Source organism: Drosophila eugracilis, unplaced genomic scaffold (assembly GCF_018153835.1).
Source record: "Drosophila eugracilis isolate 14026-0451.02 unplaced genomic scaffold, ASM1815383v1 contig_1104, whole genome shotgun sequence".
Taxonomy (NCBI): domain Eukaryota; kingdom Metazoa; phylum Arthropoda; class Insecta; order Diptera; family Drosophilidae; genus Drosophila; species Drosophila eugracilis.
The window spans coordinates 592040-609656 of NW_024571881.1; the positions used below are offsets into that span (position 1 = coordinate 592040).

General features: G+C 38.7%; 2 protein-coding genes across 7 annotated transcripts in view; one reads left to right on the forward strand and one right to left on the reverse strand.

Annotated features, from left to right (window-relative positions):
- The window catches only part of LOC108109800 (NAD(+) hydrolase sarm1), a 38604-nt gene that overhangs the window by 10919 nt on the left and 10068 nt on the right, over positions 1 to 17617 (reverse strand). For 5 of the 6 annotated variants that reach the window (XM_017218511.2, XM_017218513.2, XM_017218515.2 and 2 more), the window contains one exon: positions 4801 to 5076. In XM_017218511.2, coding sequence (XP_017074000.1) covers positions 4801 to 5076 — 276 coding nt within the window. Of the gene's footprint in view, positions 1 to 1151; positions 1884 to 4800; positions 5077 to 17617 lie in introns of those variants that run through there. The other variant, XM_017218516.2, reaches the window with a different exon arrangement.
- LOC108109801 (dyslexia-associated protein KIAA0319-like protein) lies at positions 6150 to 10540 on the forward strand. The gene is made up of 8 exons (XM_017218520.1): positions 6150 to 7125; positions 7183 to 8466; positions 8523 to 8654; positions 8712 to 8820; positions 8885 to 9075; positions 9132 to 9648; positions 9712 to 9879; positions 9943 to 10540. The coding sequence occupies exons 1-8, from the start codon at positions 6523 to 6525 to the stop codon at positions 10143 to 10145; spliced, it is 3207 nt and encodes a 1068-aa protein (XP_017074009.1). The 5' UTR covers positions 6150 to 6522; the 3' UTR covers positions 10146 to 10540.

Sequence of the window (17617 nt, forward strand, 5' to 3'; positions counted from 1 at the left end):
ATAGATATTCGTATATATATTTTTTTTTTAATACATATATGAATGTGCTTTACTGTCTGGCGCTATCTCTGCTCGCATTTTATGGCCCCGGGCGCTTAACTTGGTCTTTATAAATCAAATGAGCCATTTGTTTTGGGATCGACATTTGTTTTGGCCGCGCTATATAATATTTGACTTTCATGGAGCTTACCCCCAAAAAACTAGATGGATGGCTCGCTCTATCTAAATTCCACAATTTTGATAGCTAACCAAATGCTTTATGGCACGAGAAAATATTTGATTTGATTAGCGCGATTGCCTTGAAAGAGTTTCACATGAGATATTACTTCATTGATCGGTCTTACAAACTTGTAGACAAAGCCATTGACCCTAGGTCAGTAAACTGGTCGATGCTCTCATCGGGCTTTAATTAGCTAGACATCATTTCTTTTAAATGTGTATTATTAGTTTATAATATCTATAGATTTTATTCAAAACTCTGACACTCATAACTTTCTAGGAAAAACCCAAGGAAGAGGATTTTCTATTTATGGTTTTGTTTGCTGAAAAGCCACAGCTCGAAGCGTTTTGACAAATGTTGGCGTATTACGAATCAAATCTAATTTTGGCCAGGTTTCTGGCGTCTGCCATCAACCAAAAACCAAAAACAAAACCAAAACCAAAAAAAAAAAGGCAAAGAAGAAGCCCCAAAAGTCAAACAAGTTGAACAGTTGAACGTTAATAAATATGTAGATATAAGTGTGAGTGGGTTGCGAGCGGTTTTATAAGGCATTCTTCTGGTTGGGCAATAAAACATGTCCACACACATAAATCGAGAGCGATTTGAATTAACGTTACGCATACGACATGTTGGCCAAAGGGAATAGCAAACATTTCGCACCCCCGTCGCTCTCTTTCCGGCTGACATAAACTTATCGGTAGGTAAGGTAACACTTTCAAGTACCCCTGATCAATAAATATTTTTTCCCCTTACAAGTGCGGAGGGTGAAGGAGTTTGGCTTGGACATGAAATCAAAAGATTAGATATCACTTCTGTGTGTTTCATTTTTTCCTTTTCTTTTTCTTTTTTTTTTTTTTATTGTTTTTCCGATTTTTGCGTCATTTACTAAATTATCACAATGATGTTTTGTTCGAGAATCGGCTTGACTAACCTTCTCAGATCGCTTGCTTTAGATCAAATTCGTTGACAATTTCTTCGAAAACTCCGTTCAATTCAATTGAATTTCATATTACGTATTCGCCTCCGTTTTGATAAAGCACTTAACTCTGGCATACATATATATTAAAACGTATGCCAGCGTTTTTTTATATAGCTAAATAATCAGCTTGGGATGAGGGGCTTATCAGACACTCAGACACACGCACACGGCAATACATAAACTATATATGTATATATTTTTAATATAGATTTTACTTTCTGCCTTCCACAATTTTCTATTTGCAGGACTTTTACTTTTCTTGCTTTTCACACTCACTCACTGACGTTTTTCACTTTTCGTTGCTATTCTCTTTACTACTTTCGGTGTTCGTTGTGTGGTTGGTTTTTATTTATTTTTGTGCAATACTGATAACAAAGAGAGTTCGTTTAATTGTTCGTTAATCGTTGATGGCCAAAAAGAGCCACGATTTCGTTTCGGTACTCGTTAAGGAGAAAATTATTATTATAAAGGTGATTTGTATTATTTCTTGATTTTCTTTTTTTTTTTTTTTTTGTTCGACGGCACACACGCTAGCAAAAAAGAACTAAAGCAAAATTATTTCCGCCTCGGTTGAGTGTTTTTGCTATAGTATTTCTTGAATTTCTTAGCGCGCCGCTGGTTCGTTCGTTTCGTTAACTAAAATAAAAATGAGCGCCGAGCACGAAATTTCTAGCTCCGCAGGCAGCAGCGTGGGAGCTTGGTAGCTTGGCAGCTTGAGAGCTTTTTTTTCAGCGCTGTCGTTTCGCTGCCGGCGTCGTTTTAAAGTGCGATCAACGTAAGGCACTGAGAGAAAAGTAATTAGAAAAGGTAAAGAATTGGTAGGCGAACTAGGTACTAGTTTCTTTCATATTGTGAAAGATTTAACTAGAGGATAATTTCAACCCACCAAATCTCATCAAGCATCCCCGCTAACCCTATAAAATGATATATATATATATAAAGTATTTCTTTCTGTGTAAGATAGAGAGATAGTGAGAGAGGTAAAGAGACATAACCGGGCAGCTAAATGGCAACACATGTTCGTTCATGATAGCTTTTTAGCGTATGTGTTCGCAGGCAGAGGAATTCTAGGAAATCAAATTGTAAATACAAGTCTGGGCGGCTCTCCCTCAGCTTTTTTTTTTTTTTGCTTTGCTTTGCTGTTCATGTGTGTGTGTGTTTATTTTCGCCGTGTTTCCCTTCGCTTAATCTGTAATTTATGCCGTTTATAATTTGCATTTCCATAATTCAGCTGCTAAGTCGGGTTCGGTTCACGTTCTTGTCTAAGCTTTTCAAGCCAAAGCTTCTCTAATTAACGAGTTCTCGGCTTGTAGTTCGTTTTTTTTTGTTTTTGTTTTCATTTCTGATTTTTTTCTGATTCAAGCTGTTTGAAGATTGTATCTCGTTCTGCTCATTTCAATTCCCGATGTTTACTTTTCTGATTACCACGGGACTTTACTGAGCGAATGGGCTTTGTTTTGTTTTCATTTAGTATTTAAATAATTGGGTGTTAATCTCTGCATAATTATTCAGCAAATTTGCTTAGGCAGTATAATATTTTAATTATTATTGAGACCGCTTAGCTTGCCTAATAGAAATAAATTCGTTTTAAATGTATTTTAAACATCATTAGGGCAGGCTAGTTGGGGATTTTATGTTACTTTTTATAACTAAAGTTACTTTATATGAGTTTTACTATTATTTGTTAAGTAAGTAATGAGTATTTATCTTTCCTTTTATTCGAATACCCTTTCTTACCTTTCTATTTAATAAATCCAATCATATCATTATCATTTCTATCCCCCGTCATAATACTCTTTTCGTTCAGTTTACCTCAACAATTTCTACGAAGAGCATATCGTATCGTGAAATTGGCTTGCTAACCACCTAAAATAAAGCTCTTTTCCTTGGAAAACTGAAATTGTCATGCCTAGCAGAGAAAACAAATTCGGCGAACCGATGGCTACTTTGTGTTATATTTTATTGAATGAATGAATGAATTTGGCGAATCTGGTTATTTATTTGTATATACTCGTACGCTCCTATGTGCGTTGAACTCGTAATAAGTGGAAACACATAACAATCACTTCTCCGTAATGATGCGATGCTTGTTGAACTTGGACCACTAACAAACAATTTCAATCACAACCAGGATGTACACAGATAACGACACATCTAGCACACAATATAAAAAAGTATGGCGCCGAATTCAGAACGATTCACGAGATTCGGAGAAGTGAGCTGTGTTGGGGGGGGGGGACGGCACTCTGCTCTGCTGACGTAGAATCAAATGGCGACGAAGTGTGCCGGTTGCCGGCAAGTGACTCAGCCTCCATTTAAAGCGAGTCAATAAGAGGCAGCAAGAAGAAGACTATGGAGAATGTGTTTTCATTGGAAAGGTGTACATCTATATACATATATAAAGGGGTATTTCTTATATAGCTTGATAGTTATAGGGCTAAACCAAAATCCCCGACATCCGCCCACATCATCCCCCATCCAGTGCGCAATTGAGATGTTCAAACATTTGCCTCAGTCATTGCAGCGCTTAACTAGCCGGCAAAATGTGTCATAAAATTTAAAAAAGCAAATTAGTTTTCCGTCTACCTTGTTTATAAGCTGTCAAGTTCTAATTTAATAAATTAAATAAAGTGGGAATAAAGCCCGATCAGGTCAGAGGCTATTTTTGATCAAATGAATGGTTATGACTTTGCCTGGAATCGATTTCAAACAGGTCAAAACTATTTTTATGTATAGTTTGATAACATAGATCAGATAGATAAAAGCTTATAAATTATTGATGGACAGACCATATCACAAATCAGTTCAAATGGGTCAGTGGCTATTTTTAGCGGATGAAAAGTGTCAACGTTTGATAGACTTCATAAATGGATTGCCAACTTGCCTTCTTATCAGAATAAAAGCGGGGAAAATTGAAAGATAAAAACGTGTGTTGGCTATGCAAATTCTAGAGAAAACCCCATTCGTATCTTATCTATTTGAACCATAAAAAAAATAGTATAATCAACTTGTTAACAGGTCATTAGAAACAGAAATAAAAAAAACGTTTTAACAATTTTGCGGCACGTTTCGCCCTACCTTTGTCTTCTCCCCTTTTTCTAAATTGTTTAATAATTATTCGAGTGTTTATTTATGTAGCTACAACTCAATCAAACCGGGCAAATAATAAATACGTGATTAATAAAACCGTTTTTTTTCGCTTTCACAGCAGCCTCAACGTCGCCAGTGGGGCTATGAAATACCAAAGGGTAATCTTATCAAGAGGGTGCTGCCAATAGAAGGGTATTGAGTTCATCGATGAATTGTGGCCGTGTGTTTGCTATCGGTTATCAAGTGTTAACCTACCGAAAGGTTCCTACGATTAGGGGGTTCCTTAAGTAATGGTTTAAAAATAGAGGCATTATGCCAGCTCTTCTAGATTTCTGATTTCAATGCTATTCAGTTCAGATATCTCAACTGATGACCACAGCTGCGTCAGATTCTATTTTGTCTAATCGGTGGATGGAATTCTCGGTATAGTTATAAGCTATATCAATTCTTAACTAGAACTTGGAAATTACTTATATTATATTAACTTATATTAATCATTGTCTATTCTCACCTGTTGTGATGTGGATGTGGACTGATGTGAGGTTTCCTTAAGACTACTGCATGAACTAGAGCTGGTATTGATTTGCCTGCCATTCGCAGTGCTGGCCACCACACCACCGCCCACGCCCACTGCAGATCCATTCAAGGACGTTGGTGTAACTGTGGTTACTACTGTGCTGCTACCACCAAGTGGCTGCGGTGAGCTGTTCTTTTTGTGGAAATTCTCGATCAGTGAAGAGGCCGGACTCAACACCCCACTGGGTGAGCTATCCGAGAAGTCTGTCATCTGTAAGGCAAACAAAAAAAAAACCAGAGAGGGAAATATTCATGAGACTTGGTGAATGCCAGTTTTGCAATGCAAGCTTATCAGTTTTCCATATATGGCAATCGAGTAACTTCAAACTGTATATTTATATAGACATAAAAACTTGGTGATAAAACGAAAAATATTCAGATATAGTGGTTATTCCCCATGAAGTTTTCAATTATTCCAGCAATTGATGTGCCATTATAGCACTCATTCATATGCTTAGCGCGTGCCATTGAATAAGATTTATGTGTTGTATTTATTCATTGGCCATATAAATGGGAATTCTTCGAATAGCAGGCTGTGAGTGAGTAATTTATTATGGAGCTAAGATATGGAAGAACTATATAGTACACCTTACCGTAAAACATAATACCCTTGGATACTGATCTCAAACATTATTCCCCTTCTAGTACCTGCTCCAAATCTCTGCTTACAATCAATATTTTTTCATGGTTTTCCTTTTATTTTGGCTAGTTAATGCAGCAGCTTTAGATAGTGGCAGCGGCTGGCCATAAAAACACCTCAACAAGGCCATGAAAATTATACGGCGAGATAAATGGACTTTCAGCGGATTTTAGGGGGGCCCAACAACAAACGGCCGAAACCGACAAGGCTCTGAGCATGAGTTCTGGTTTGATTTGGGTTGGAATCAACTTGATTTATATTCCTTGCCTTGCATTTGCGTGTTTAGCAATTAAAAATTTGCATAAATACAATACCAGTGATTTATCTACGTTGGCTAGAAACGTAATTAATTTTTCTGCACTGCGATTTGTGGAGTTCGCTTTGGAGGAGCGTGGGCCGTGTTTAATTTTATTTAAATCCTACATTATGCCTGATGGGTGTGTATTGTAGTGGCTTTGTGCGGGGGCAGCACGAGACCATGTTTAGTAAAAACAGCAGCGGTAAAATGACTAGTAAGTCTTAAAGAAAGAGTCATCCTAAAACGATATTGGTGATTCATTGGTGATTATTTCAAGTCATAAAAATCTCATTTTAAATCTTGTTAATATTAGGAATCCAATCGTCTTACCCCAAATCGTTATTCTAATCAATAATTTTGCAATTTATTCAAATCAAAAACCGTTACTAAGCCAGCCACCAGAGAGAAAGCTTTCGCGGAAGCTTTTTCTTCGTTATTTCTCAGCGGTAACTTCCGCTTATCTAACGCTCTATTCTGCTGGAAACCGCTAGCACTCGCTCCCACTCTCTTTGCAACTCGATATTCCTCCGTACCACTTACAACACTGCTTACTGCGCAGGGCTGGCATAATAAATCAGCTGTCAGCTGGAGTAACTGTGTCTTTTTTTGTTGTGCGCTGGCTAAAAAGAAAAAATCGCAGAACCAGTGTTTTGCTGGTCAAATTAGACTCAAAACTCTAGCGGATTGTCGAGCACAGGGAGGAGCAACCGAATTTGAAGATGGCTCAGATGGGCAGCTGGATTTTCAACCTGCTTTTGCTGGCCTTTTCGATGGCGTCAGCATATGCCGACGTCACAACGCAAAACGCGCTGTTGGGTGGAAATAAAAAACACAAAGACAGCCCAGATAAATCAGTTGGCGGTGCTATATCGCCGAATTTGGTGTGCCACAAAATGTTGAGGCACGTTTTCGAAAATGCCACGCCGCGGGATGAACAACAAGCGGGTGTTTTTGAGGAGTACAAACCACCACCGGATACAGTGGAGCCCCTGGAGGAGGAGGCCTACCTCTGGAACTGCCTGCAGGCGTGTTGCGAAAAGCCCCGGAATGCCACCAGCGGCTGCAATGTGGTTCTGGTCTTTAAGGAAAAGTGCTACCACATTCGGTGTCAGAGCAACGAAGCCTGCTTGCCCAAGCTCAGAGTCCGGATGCCCAACGAAAAGGTTCAGATGGTTCTGGTGAATCCCCTGGGCGATGCCACCTGGCCACAGCTGCTTAAGGCGGAAGCCGCCAAGCAGAATGCCGAGATCTTGCCCTACGATGAGGCGGCTCTGAATTTCTGGAAACAGCCGAGGAGACTAGGATACCTGGCTCGTAATCAGGTAATTATCCACTCCTAATCTTCAATATTTCCATAAATAATCAATAACTTCTTTCAGGAAACTCCCGTTTATGAGGACGAAGATTTCCCATTGGCGGACAAACGGATGAACCAAATGATCTTCCAGCCCGACGAAAACGATGTGCTGGCCAATGAGGAGCTCGGTTACTACGACACGAATGCCAAGTTCACCACTTGTGACGTGGAGACACCTTGTCCGCCGCCTCAGCAATGTGTTCCTCTGCAGCCGAATGCGGTGAGAGGTGTGTGCACTTGCCCAGAGGGCTTTGTGTGGAATAAACAAAGGAAGTGCGTGATGGCAGCGGTCCCCTATAGCTCCTATCTCACCAGCAATGAGGCAGGGCAACAGGAAACAGCGGCTAGTGAAAACTCACCAGAGGTATCTGCTCCACCTTTGAAAACCGAGCAGAACAAAGATATTGTAGTCTCCGTGATGTCCAAGGAAGTTCGGTTGCCAGAGCAGGAGGTGACCCTTGCAGCGTTCACAGTTCCCGATGAGCAAACCAGTGATACCAAGTACAAATATCTTTGGACTCTCATTTCCCAGCCCAAAGGTCCTATGAATGGCACAATATCAGACCAGAGCAAGTCCAAAGTAAAACTATCCAACCTCTCTGAGGGTTTGTACACGTTTAAGGTCACTGTAACTGGTGACAATGGTACCTTTGGCGAAGCTACAGCAAATGTGACAGTGCTTCCCGAGAACCGAATCAATCAGCCACCACAGGTGATAATCTCACCCAGGGAACAGATCATCCGGCAGCCTACAACCAATGCCATACTCGATGGCAGCACTAGCACGGATGACGACAAGATCACAAATTGGCACTGGGAGGTGATCTCAGGACCGATTGGTTATCAACCCGTATTGCCAGAAGTTAACACCCTCCAACTGGATCTCACTTCACCCGGAAACTACACCTTCAAGTTAACCGTAACTGATTCGAACAACGTGACCAACTCCACCACTGCCACTATAGCCGTTCTAAAGGAAACCGATTATGCTCCAGTGGCCAATGCCGGGGATGCTGTGATCCTGTATTTGCCCAACAATAATGTCACTCTGAATGGAACAGCCAGTTCGGATGATCACGAGATCGTAGCTTGGGAGTGGACCAAGGATGCCAGCGATGAAGCCAAGGCTGTGGATATGCAGAATACAAGAACTCCCTATGTTCAGCTGTCCAATCTGGAGGAGGGCATGTATACGTTTGTGCTCAAAGTCACCGATGGCAGTGGTCAATCCAGTACGGCCAAGGTTCATGTTTTCGTAAAGCCACCAACTAATTCGCCACCAGTAGCTGAGGCAGGAACAAATACGGTATGTTTTGCTAATTGGATTACCTGTTATCCAGTTTGAAAATTTGTATTTTACAGACCACTAGCTTACCCATCAATTGGGTGCTTCTGAATGGTTCCGAATCCAAGGATGATATTGGCATCAAGAGTTACTTATGGAGGCAGCTAAGCGGGCCCAATAATGCTGTTATTTTGAAGTCGAACTCATCGGTAAGTCCATATTAAGCCTTAAACTGTGAGCCAATGTCATATCTTTCAATCCCAAAGATTGCCAATGCCACTTCCCTAACACTTGGTCTCTATGAGTTCGAGTTGAGTGTATCCGATGAGAATAATAACACGGCTACGGACACCACCTGGGTGAAGATTGTACAGGGTAAGCACTTAATCCCTAATCTTTAGTTAAGAAAGTATCTAATTAAATTATCTTCCTCAACCAGAACGCAATGCTGCCCCAATAGCCAACGGCGGAGGAGATCATACCATTACTCTGCCAGCCACTGCCATCTATTTCAATGGCTCCAAATCGTGGGATGACCTGGCGGTGGTCAAGTATCTTTGGACACGCGATGAACACAGTCTGGCAGCCGGTGTCATTGTGGCAGATACCGACAAAGAACCAGTGATGATTGTGAGTAAAGGATGAAACTCTAATCTAACAGAGTCTAATATTATACAATTTTCCAGTTGACTAATCTAGTCCAAGGCCGCTATGTTTTTACATTGACTGTGAGCGATGATCAAGGTTTGACCAGTTCGGATACTGTCAGCGTGAATGTACATCGCGATCCGAAGCTATTGAACTTGGTCCAAATGACCCTGTCCATGGGCATATCCGTTCTTTCACAATCCGAACTGGATTCAGTGGTGCAGAAACTGCAGCTATTGCTGGGTGATGAGAACAAGATTCAGGTCAGAGAGCTCAAATACGATCTGCATACGGATGCTACTGTCCTGGTCTTCTATGTGAATGATGGCCAAGGAAAAGCATTGGATGGCTTGCAAGTGGAGCGTCAGTTGAGGACTCAACTTCAGAAGGATGCATCTATACTGGGTGCATTCGCTGTGGATATAAGAACCACCCTTTGCCAAAACGATTGCTCTGGTCATGGAACCTGCAATCCCATTAGCAGAGCCTGCATATGTGAGGCATTCTGGATGCCATCGGCAGGTTACTTCTTCAACAACCAGGAAGCCAATTGTGGTAAGTTGGGATTTTCTTTAGATCTTATATTGCTGCTAATTTGTTTTAATTCATGTTTTTCAGATTGGTCCATTTTATATGTGTTTGTTGGAGTGATAGTGGGATGCCTTTTGCTGTCCGGAGTATTTTGGGGCATAGCCTGTGCCTGCAGACAATCGAAAAAGCCACGTCTTCGCCAGAAAGTACAAAAATATTCATTAATTGGTAACAAGGATGAAGAAGCGGCCAACTGTGAGTATAACTTCTTGATTTCCCTTATGAAATGTTTTTAATCATCAGCATTTTCCTTTCCAGATAACCGTAACACATCGCTGACCGAATCAGAGACTGATTCCGATGTCCTTTTCGAGACCCGCACCAAGTCCAATGGCCTGGGCAAGCACAAGTCGCACAATTCTCACAGTCATGGACATGGAAGTAGTGGAGGCAGCGGTTCTTCCGGTCGGGATAATCACAAGTATGGAACACAAAAGTTGGGCCGCAAGATCAAGGCATAAACGTATATATGCATCAGGATTAGGAGATCTATATATATATATATATGTGTGTGTATTAGTCGATCTACTATACCGTGTGTGTGATATCTATTTGTATTTCTATAATGTACTCGGATCTTTTGTACTTTCCGCCAACTCGTCTGAAGTGAAGTTGTCTATGAGTTCCTTTACGTGCAATTATGTTTAAGTTAAGAGTTATTGTTTATATTACTTTAAGCTGCTGCTGTGCAATAATTATTATTATTATTTTTAGCGTTTAATTTTACAACATTTTTACTGCGATACTTTTTATGTGTGTGTATATAGACATAGCTGTTCACAATCAATGTAACAAACGACATGTAACTGCTTAAAAGTGCATTATTACCCACATTAAACGAAACCAATAGATGAAATATGGTTTTGATTGTTTCGTAAGGGAAAAATCCATGTCATTACCCGTCATTTACCAATGCTTAAATCAAGGCAGATGACATTTAATTTATTTGATTAATCATTCATCACATTTGGCAGAGTGTTTCGGGTAATTTGTATGCAAAGGCCATCGCAGCCAAGCGAACGCTGCGATGCATTCAAAAACATCTTCCTTTGGCGGCTACAGTTTGACATTCCCCCTTCGATGATATTTACACGACTTGTTGACTTATCACTGCTGTTTTTCTGGCAGCTTCTTTACTTTGATCAGATTTTAATTCAAACATTGACGCATTTCAAGCCCACACATTAAAAAAGACAACACCAAACTAGGCTGCCATGCGGATTTCGTGCCAATTCCTACACAGCAAATAAAATGTAATATCTTTGGGAGGAAGTCTTTTTAAAATATTCATTTAGCCATTCTTGCTTCTATCTTATCAATTTTTAATAAAAATTTAAATGGGTTTAGAAAGCATTATAGTGTTGATTTGATAAATAAGCTACAAATACCATTTTGATGAGTTTAAAAAATCATTTTGATATAAAAACCGATGGACATGTCGGAGATTAGAAAACTGTCAAGGGAGTGACTCATTTTTTAATATATTTTATTTTATGTTTGGATGGTAGGTCAAGGTAACTTAAGGGTAAAACCTAAACTTAATATTTTTTTTCGAGTGCATTTGCCTGTTACAGCTTTTGGCGAAATAACTTTAAGAGCGCGGATTCGCTGATTCAGTCTGAGCAGGAGCTTAAGTATTTGCGTGTTTGTTATTGATTTTAGCCGGATTTGGCCGGCTCCGCTTGGACCTGATGCCCCGTCTCCGCCCCGCCTCGCTTACCCCTCCTCCTCCTCCGGCACCCACACTCTGCTGACTGTCACGCGCGACCCATTTTTCACAGCTGGGAGCGGCCAAAAACACGCGATTTACCCATATCCATGTGGCGCCCGTCGCCTGTCGACTGTCGACTCTCGACTGCCACATGTCATGACCATTGTGCGATGTCCTTTGGCTCTAATTAGCCCAGGCTCAGCCGAATCCCATAACCGACCTTCGAAGGTTTTTGCATGCCCTCCCCATTCAACTGAAGGTGAGGTTCTTGAACTCTTCGGCCCACAAAACCCCACCCACTATGATTTTTCGCGGTATTTAAAGTTCGTTTAATTGTTTGTTTGGGGGGTAACCCTTCATAAGTCTCAATTAAACGCCTCTCGTATTCGAAGAATGCCATTGAATTCTTTTCCACGAACTCTTCCCAAATTATGAATTTTTAATTTCTTAATACGCGATGGATGGCCAACTAATTTGCATGATCTGCGATCTCAGATACTGCTCATGTTGACAGTTTACAGCTGTCGGAGTTGTTCACATTGGGAACTGAACAATAATAATAATAATAATGTGTATATAGTATTCCCCCACTCCCCATCTGATCCCACAGCAGGTGGCTACTGGTATTATCATTATTTTTGTCATTTGTCAAATCAGCCAAAGAAAAAAAAACGATTTTTTGTTTGCTGTTTGTTTTGTTTTTAAGGTGAATTCCTCTGTCGCTTTGAGTTATGGCCATTTTGCATAAATTAAGCGCTGGCTTTATTTTGTTTTAAAATATTTATAAAAACGAAGAGGAGAAAAAACGTTTACACTCAAATCAGACATTATTTCATAATGGCTTTTTGACAGTGGATGATTTATGTGGAACAAAGGAAGATAAATAACATTTCAGACTTGAGATGAATTTTCAATTAAATAATTAAATTGTTATCTTAATTAATATTTTCAGTGGAGTCAGGCACTAATGAAATTAAGAGGTTTGTTTTTAGTTTCAGATATTATACTTAAAAAGTATAAACTTTTTAATGATAATTAATTAGTTTAAACTCGAAAAAGTTAAATAGTTCATTAATTTTAGGTTTTAGAAGTATTAGAAAATATTTATTAAAACCCTAATTAATTTTTAATGGCATATTTTAACATATTCTCATAATTGATAATCTATATAAAGAATTTTACAACATTTTAATAGCCCATAAAAACACCAAAATTATTATTTAAGGGCATTTGGCAGTCGTTAAAACATTTTTAACACTTTGGTGCCCCCAAGAAACAAATTATCTTCAGTTTTAAACTCGATGATTAGCAAAGTTTTATTGATTTATCAAAGCATTAGTTTTGAAGACTTCTTACAAATTCCGAAACTAAAACCGTTTCAAGGTAAGCATTTTTGTTTCTACATATTAGATTTTAGGTTTTCGATTTGCATTTCATTTGCGGTTCACTTCAGTTCAGTTTCGTTTGGCTGTTTCATTAAAAAGTTATAAAACTTTATCAATTAACATACGAAGAAAGAGCGTAGACAAAAACAAAAACACAACCCATAATAGAACATCTAAAAAAAAGCCAGTTTTATGTGGGTTTTTTGTTTGATTTTTATGTGATTTAAATGAACACCACATTCAGAATATACAGAGGAGGGGGGAGATGGGGGTTTCGGAATTTTAGCCAAAGCTAGAAAGAGGAGGGCGGCGCGGAAATAGCAACAAAAAATTGGCACACGAGACAACGGTTGAGTGATTTTTAATGTATTCGTGACAATAATTTTTGGGGGCTGCTTATATAGGGAATAGCAAGGGAGGGAGGGGCTTTCGTATCGTAGAGTGGGTGGTGGAAAAGGGGTGGCAGAAACACCATAAAATGTTTTGTTTTATTTACGTTTTATTATTGTTTAATTAGTCCCTGGCATTCAACTATGAATGCCAAACTTTGTTTGTTTGCTTTAAACAGAAGTAACTAACCCCATCCCAGTTTTTTTTCAGCACCCCCTCACTTTTCCTATTACTCCCCTACAAATCCCTCACACAGCGAGAATTTCCTTTCATAAAGCAAGTTTATTGTTCTACAGCGGCAAAACAAAAAGTCTTTAAAAAAAAGGGGAAAAATTGCGAAAAAGAGAAAATACGAAACGAAGATCTAGTGTGGGCTGTGACATTTCGAGATGGGAAGAGAGACTGAGACTGAGACTGTTTCCAATGGGTCGTAGGTTGAGGTTGTCGTGTGGGCGAAGGCGATAAACAAACTGGAAATGCAAACAGTGACTGCGAAAAGTTGATGAATGGCCTGGCCCTAGCCCAAGTGCAAGTAAATTGAAAGGCAAACAAACAATATGAAAGTGTTAATAACTTTGTTAAGAAATATAACTTTTCAACTTCAAAAGATAATAGGGATCGTAAAAAGTATGCTTTATGGCAGAGACAAGAAAGTATTTCAAATAATGTTAGAAATAGCAGAAATTTATGATACACTTTACTGAAAAGTTTTAAGGTTTTTAGTTTAAACTTAACAAAGCAGGCCTAAAAGTCAGGCTATAAATCAACTTAACAGCGTTTTAAGGCCATTAGTTTTTGAGAACCTTTTAAGTACTGGCAACATAAATATAACCTTATTATTAGACAATTATCGAGTTTGAAATATGTGAAAAGTATACACCTCCCACTCACTGTCTTCGACGACTGGCATTCTCCTCAAGTGCACTTATTTTATCCAACTTTCAATAATTCAATTTTTGCACTTTCGTCTTTGCGTTGAGGTCTCAGTTCTCAGTTTTCAGTTTTCAGTTTTCAGTTTTTAGTTTTCTGAAGGCTCTCTTCACCCCCTAGGCAAATAATTTGTACCTAATGCACCTGCCACAGCACCTGGCAAGCGAATGACGCGCTTTGCAATTTGAGCACTCAAAGGTAGCAAATTGAATGAAAAATAAAGCGGGAAAATATTTACGATGACATGACAGGCAAAGGCATTTCCGATCCGTACTCCCACCTCCACCTCGAACTCAATTTTCTATTCAAATTGCACCGTTGCAATAGATAATGTAAACCGTTTGAGCTAAAGGAAAATCGGCAAAAAAAAAAGGCAAGGCAAACGGGGGAAAAATCGCACAAGTTCAAGGTCAATGCCATTGGCATTGTGTCTGTCGTGCTCTATGATTATATATTTTTTTTTTTTTGTATCTGCATCTTGTCTATGGGCAACAACTGCAAAGAGAAACAGCTGCGATTGCGACTGCCATTGCCAATTAGATACGTCTGAAATTTGTCTCATTAGCCAGAGATTAATCTAATGCATTCGAATTTGACGTTACATTTAGACCACTGCGTGGGTGGAATGGCTCACCTGAGAGCCTTGCCAAAAGTTAACCACAGTGACGGTGAAAAGGGGTTAAGGGGTATAAACGAGATCGGAATTCTTGTAGATTCTAGGAACTAGTTGGTTTAGATTTAATCATAAAGGGAAGGACAACTATACAGTATGATTAAATGCTCTTTAATTTCATGTTATGAAATAGTTAAAAAATACAATTTTTCATCTTTTAAAAGTAGTTACTAAATTTTCATGCGGTTTCTTATCTTTACTTTAAAATGTGATTTACTTTTCTATGATCATGCACAAAAAAATTCCCAGTTTTTCAGATAAGACCCAACAGTTTCAAAGCCCCTTAGAAGTGAGTCAAGACTGCGGTTAATCGCAATGCTTTAAGTTTAATTTCATCAGAGATTGAAAATTCATGAACTAAATAAGTACTTTGTTTTTAGTTTTCATTTAAGAAAATAATTTTAATGAATTTATGACAAAAACTTTGAAACCCTATAAATCCAAACTTGTCAAACCTAACAAAGTTAGGGTTGTTTTCAATGTAATACTTCAGCCTGCCCCACTTTTCTTTAATTTCCCTCTTTTCCGCAGACAAAATGACGCATTTAGGAATTGGATTCGTCGTTATCCCTATACTTTGTCTGCCCAGATTGGGGTTCTCATATTTTTTATAGGGGGGATCAGGTCGGGTCAGATTGCAATCCCTGCAGTATCAACGAGGAAGGGTGTGTTTACGTTCGGCAACCCCTTTGATGGCCCGATTGCGTGGGCTGGGCCAATGTCTTTTGGACAAGTTTGTCGCGCTCGAGATTCGATAACAATTGTACTGGCTGAGATAAGCCATAAATAAACGGAGGAAGAGAAAACATTTCACTGCAAAATAATAATAAGAAAAAAACTCAACTCATATCTATGTAGGAACACTGTGTGAGTGTGTGTTTACCTGTACGGTTGAAAACCGGTTCGCAGATTCTTTTCACCTGGGCGAAGTGCCAATCTGGGAGACGAGGTAAAAGTGCCAAATTGTATATCGCTTTAATGGGCTGCCTCTATGTGTGTAGTGCAATCAGAAAGCATAATCGAGCCAATCGACCATGAAACTGAGCAACAACTACGCAAACTATCTATAAGATACAATTCCCATCGCTCAGCAAATTGTGGCTAGAATGGGGGCGTGAGAGGAGGCGGCTTATTAAACCCCCCCTACTATAAACAATAACAAGTTTTTTATGTCTTTTCAGCGGAAAAGTTTACACAGAATTTCCTGTTGCTAAAATGTACAACAAAATGTTTTTAACATTGAATTACAAAAGAAATATTGGCAAGTTTTTTGGGGAAAATATATATTGGAACAGTTGTGTTTTTTAGTTATTGGGAATATTTATATAAAACTGATTAAGATTCAAGGTCTTTGTGTTTATATTTAAGAAATATTATTAAATATTTATTACCTTAATTGGAAATTTAGGTTTAGATCACAGAAAGTTTTAAAATTTCACTTCAAAGCATTTCAGTTTGTTTATTTTTCTGGTATTTTTTATATTCGGAAATTCGAAAAAATAGTATTTTTTCAATATTTCTTTGTTATGAAATCTCTAATTTAGAATTTCTAACAAATGTTTACATTTAGTTTTCACTTCACCATATCAACAATCTTAACACATCACTACTATTGTTCCACTTTAATCCATTTCGATTTCAGATTTTATTAAAAATATCCCAAAAACTGTAACTTGTTCGTATTTCTTAATATTGCGCTTTGATTTAGTTTAGTTTAGCAATGGTGTTGTGATTTCAGCTTTTGAACGCGCGACTGCGACGAACACAACTGAGTTATGAAAACTGAATGAAAAGCACAAAAGCAGAGCAAAGTAAACTTGTTTGCCGCCTGCCCACCCCAAACAAAAGGAAGGGAAAGAGAGCGTGCAAAATAGCGAGAGAGAGAAACAGCATGTTTTTAGCGCTTTTCGAACGTTTTTATTTAGCAACACTGGCAGAGAGAACGGGGCATTACCGTTTGCTAAAAAAAAAGCTTTCTGAAACTTGTTGCTCTTGTTATTGTTTACCGAGTTCTCTTTTCGTTGTTTTTCTCTCTTTTTAAACAAAATATTTATGAACAAACTGGGGAATATGTAAGTAAATGAGAGTTTAATTACTGATATTAATTGGTTTAACTTTAGTTGTATTTCTTTTATAGAGATCACACTCTTTCTCTCTCTGCTTTAGTCTTAAAACCTTCTCTTTCTCGCACACCCAACCGTTGGAAATTTGAATTATGGCTTCACCCTGTTGTTGTTTTTTCGTATCTCTTAATTGAGTTGAGCTGCACTTCCAGTGGACCGTGTGAGATCTCTGGGGTTTTCCCCGCCTCTCTGTGGAAAATCATCTTAATTGAATTCATTCATAAATTACAGCTTTGAACTGGACCAGCGAGTCCGTATCTGAAAAACATCTACGGAATTGGCGCATAAGTCAGCGAATTAAATGAAAGGCCATTTGGAAAATGGTTTTTATTAATGGCTGCTGGGTAAGCCGACGACTGATTGTATCTCTGGGGGAATCAGATTTAAATGGATGTAAGCAAAAGATAAGTCTACAGTGATTGATCTACTTAAAGTGAATTAATTAAGGAATTTATTAATATTTTCCTTCAAATTAAAATACCAAATTTTACAAAGCCTTTTTTAAGACATTTTCCAACTGTAATAACAAATTTCCCAATAGTGAAAAAACTTAAATCAAGTGGAAGAATTAAAATTTAGTTACTGCAATCCCAAAGCATTAATCCTATAAACAGATCGAAGGGGGCGCCGAAAGATATCTCAACATTGCCCCAAGATGAGGAACAGTGTCGGTGGAAACAGTGGATCCCCCTAACCAAGGCTGGGTTGTCCGCCTGTCCAT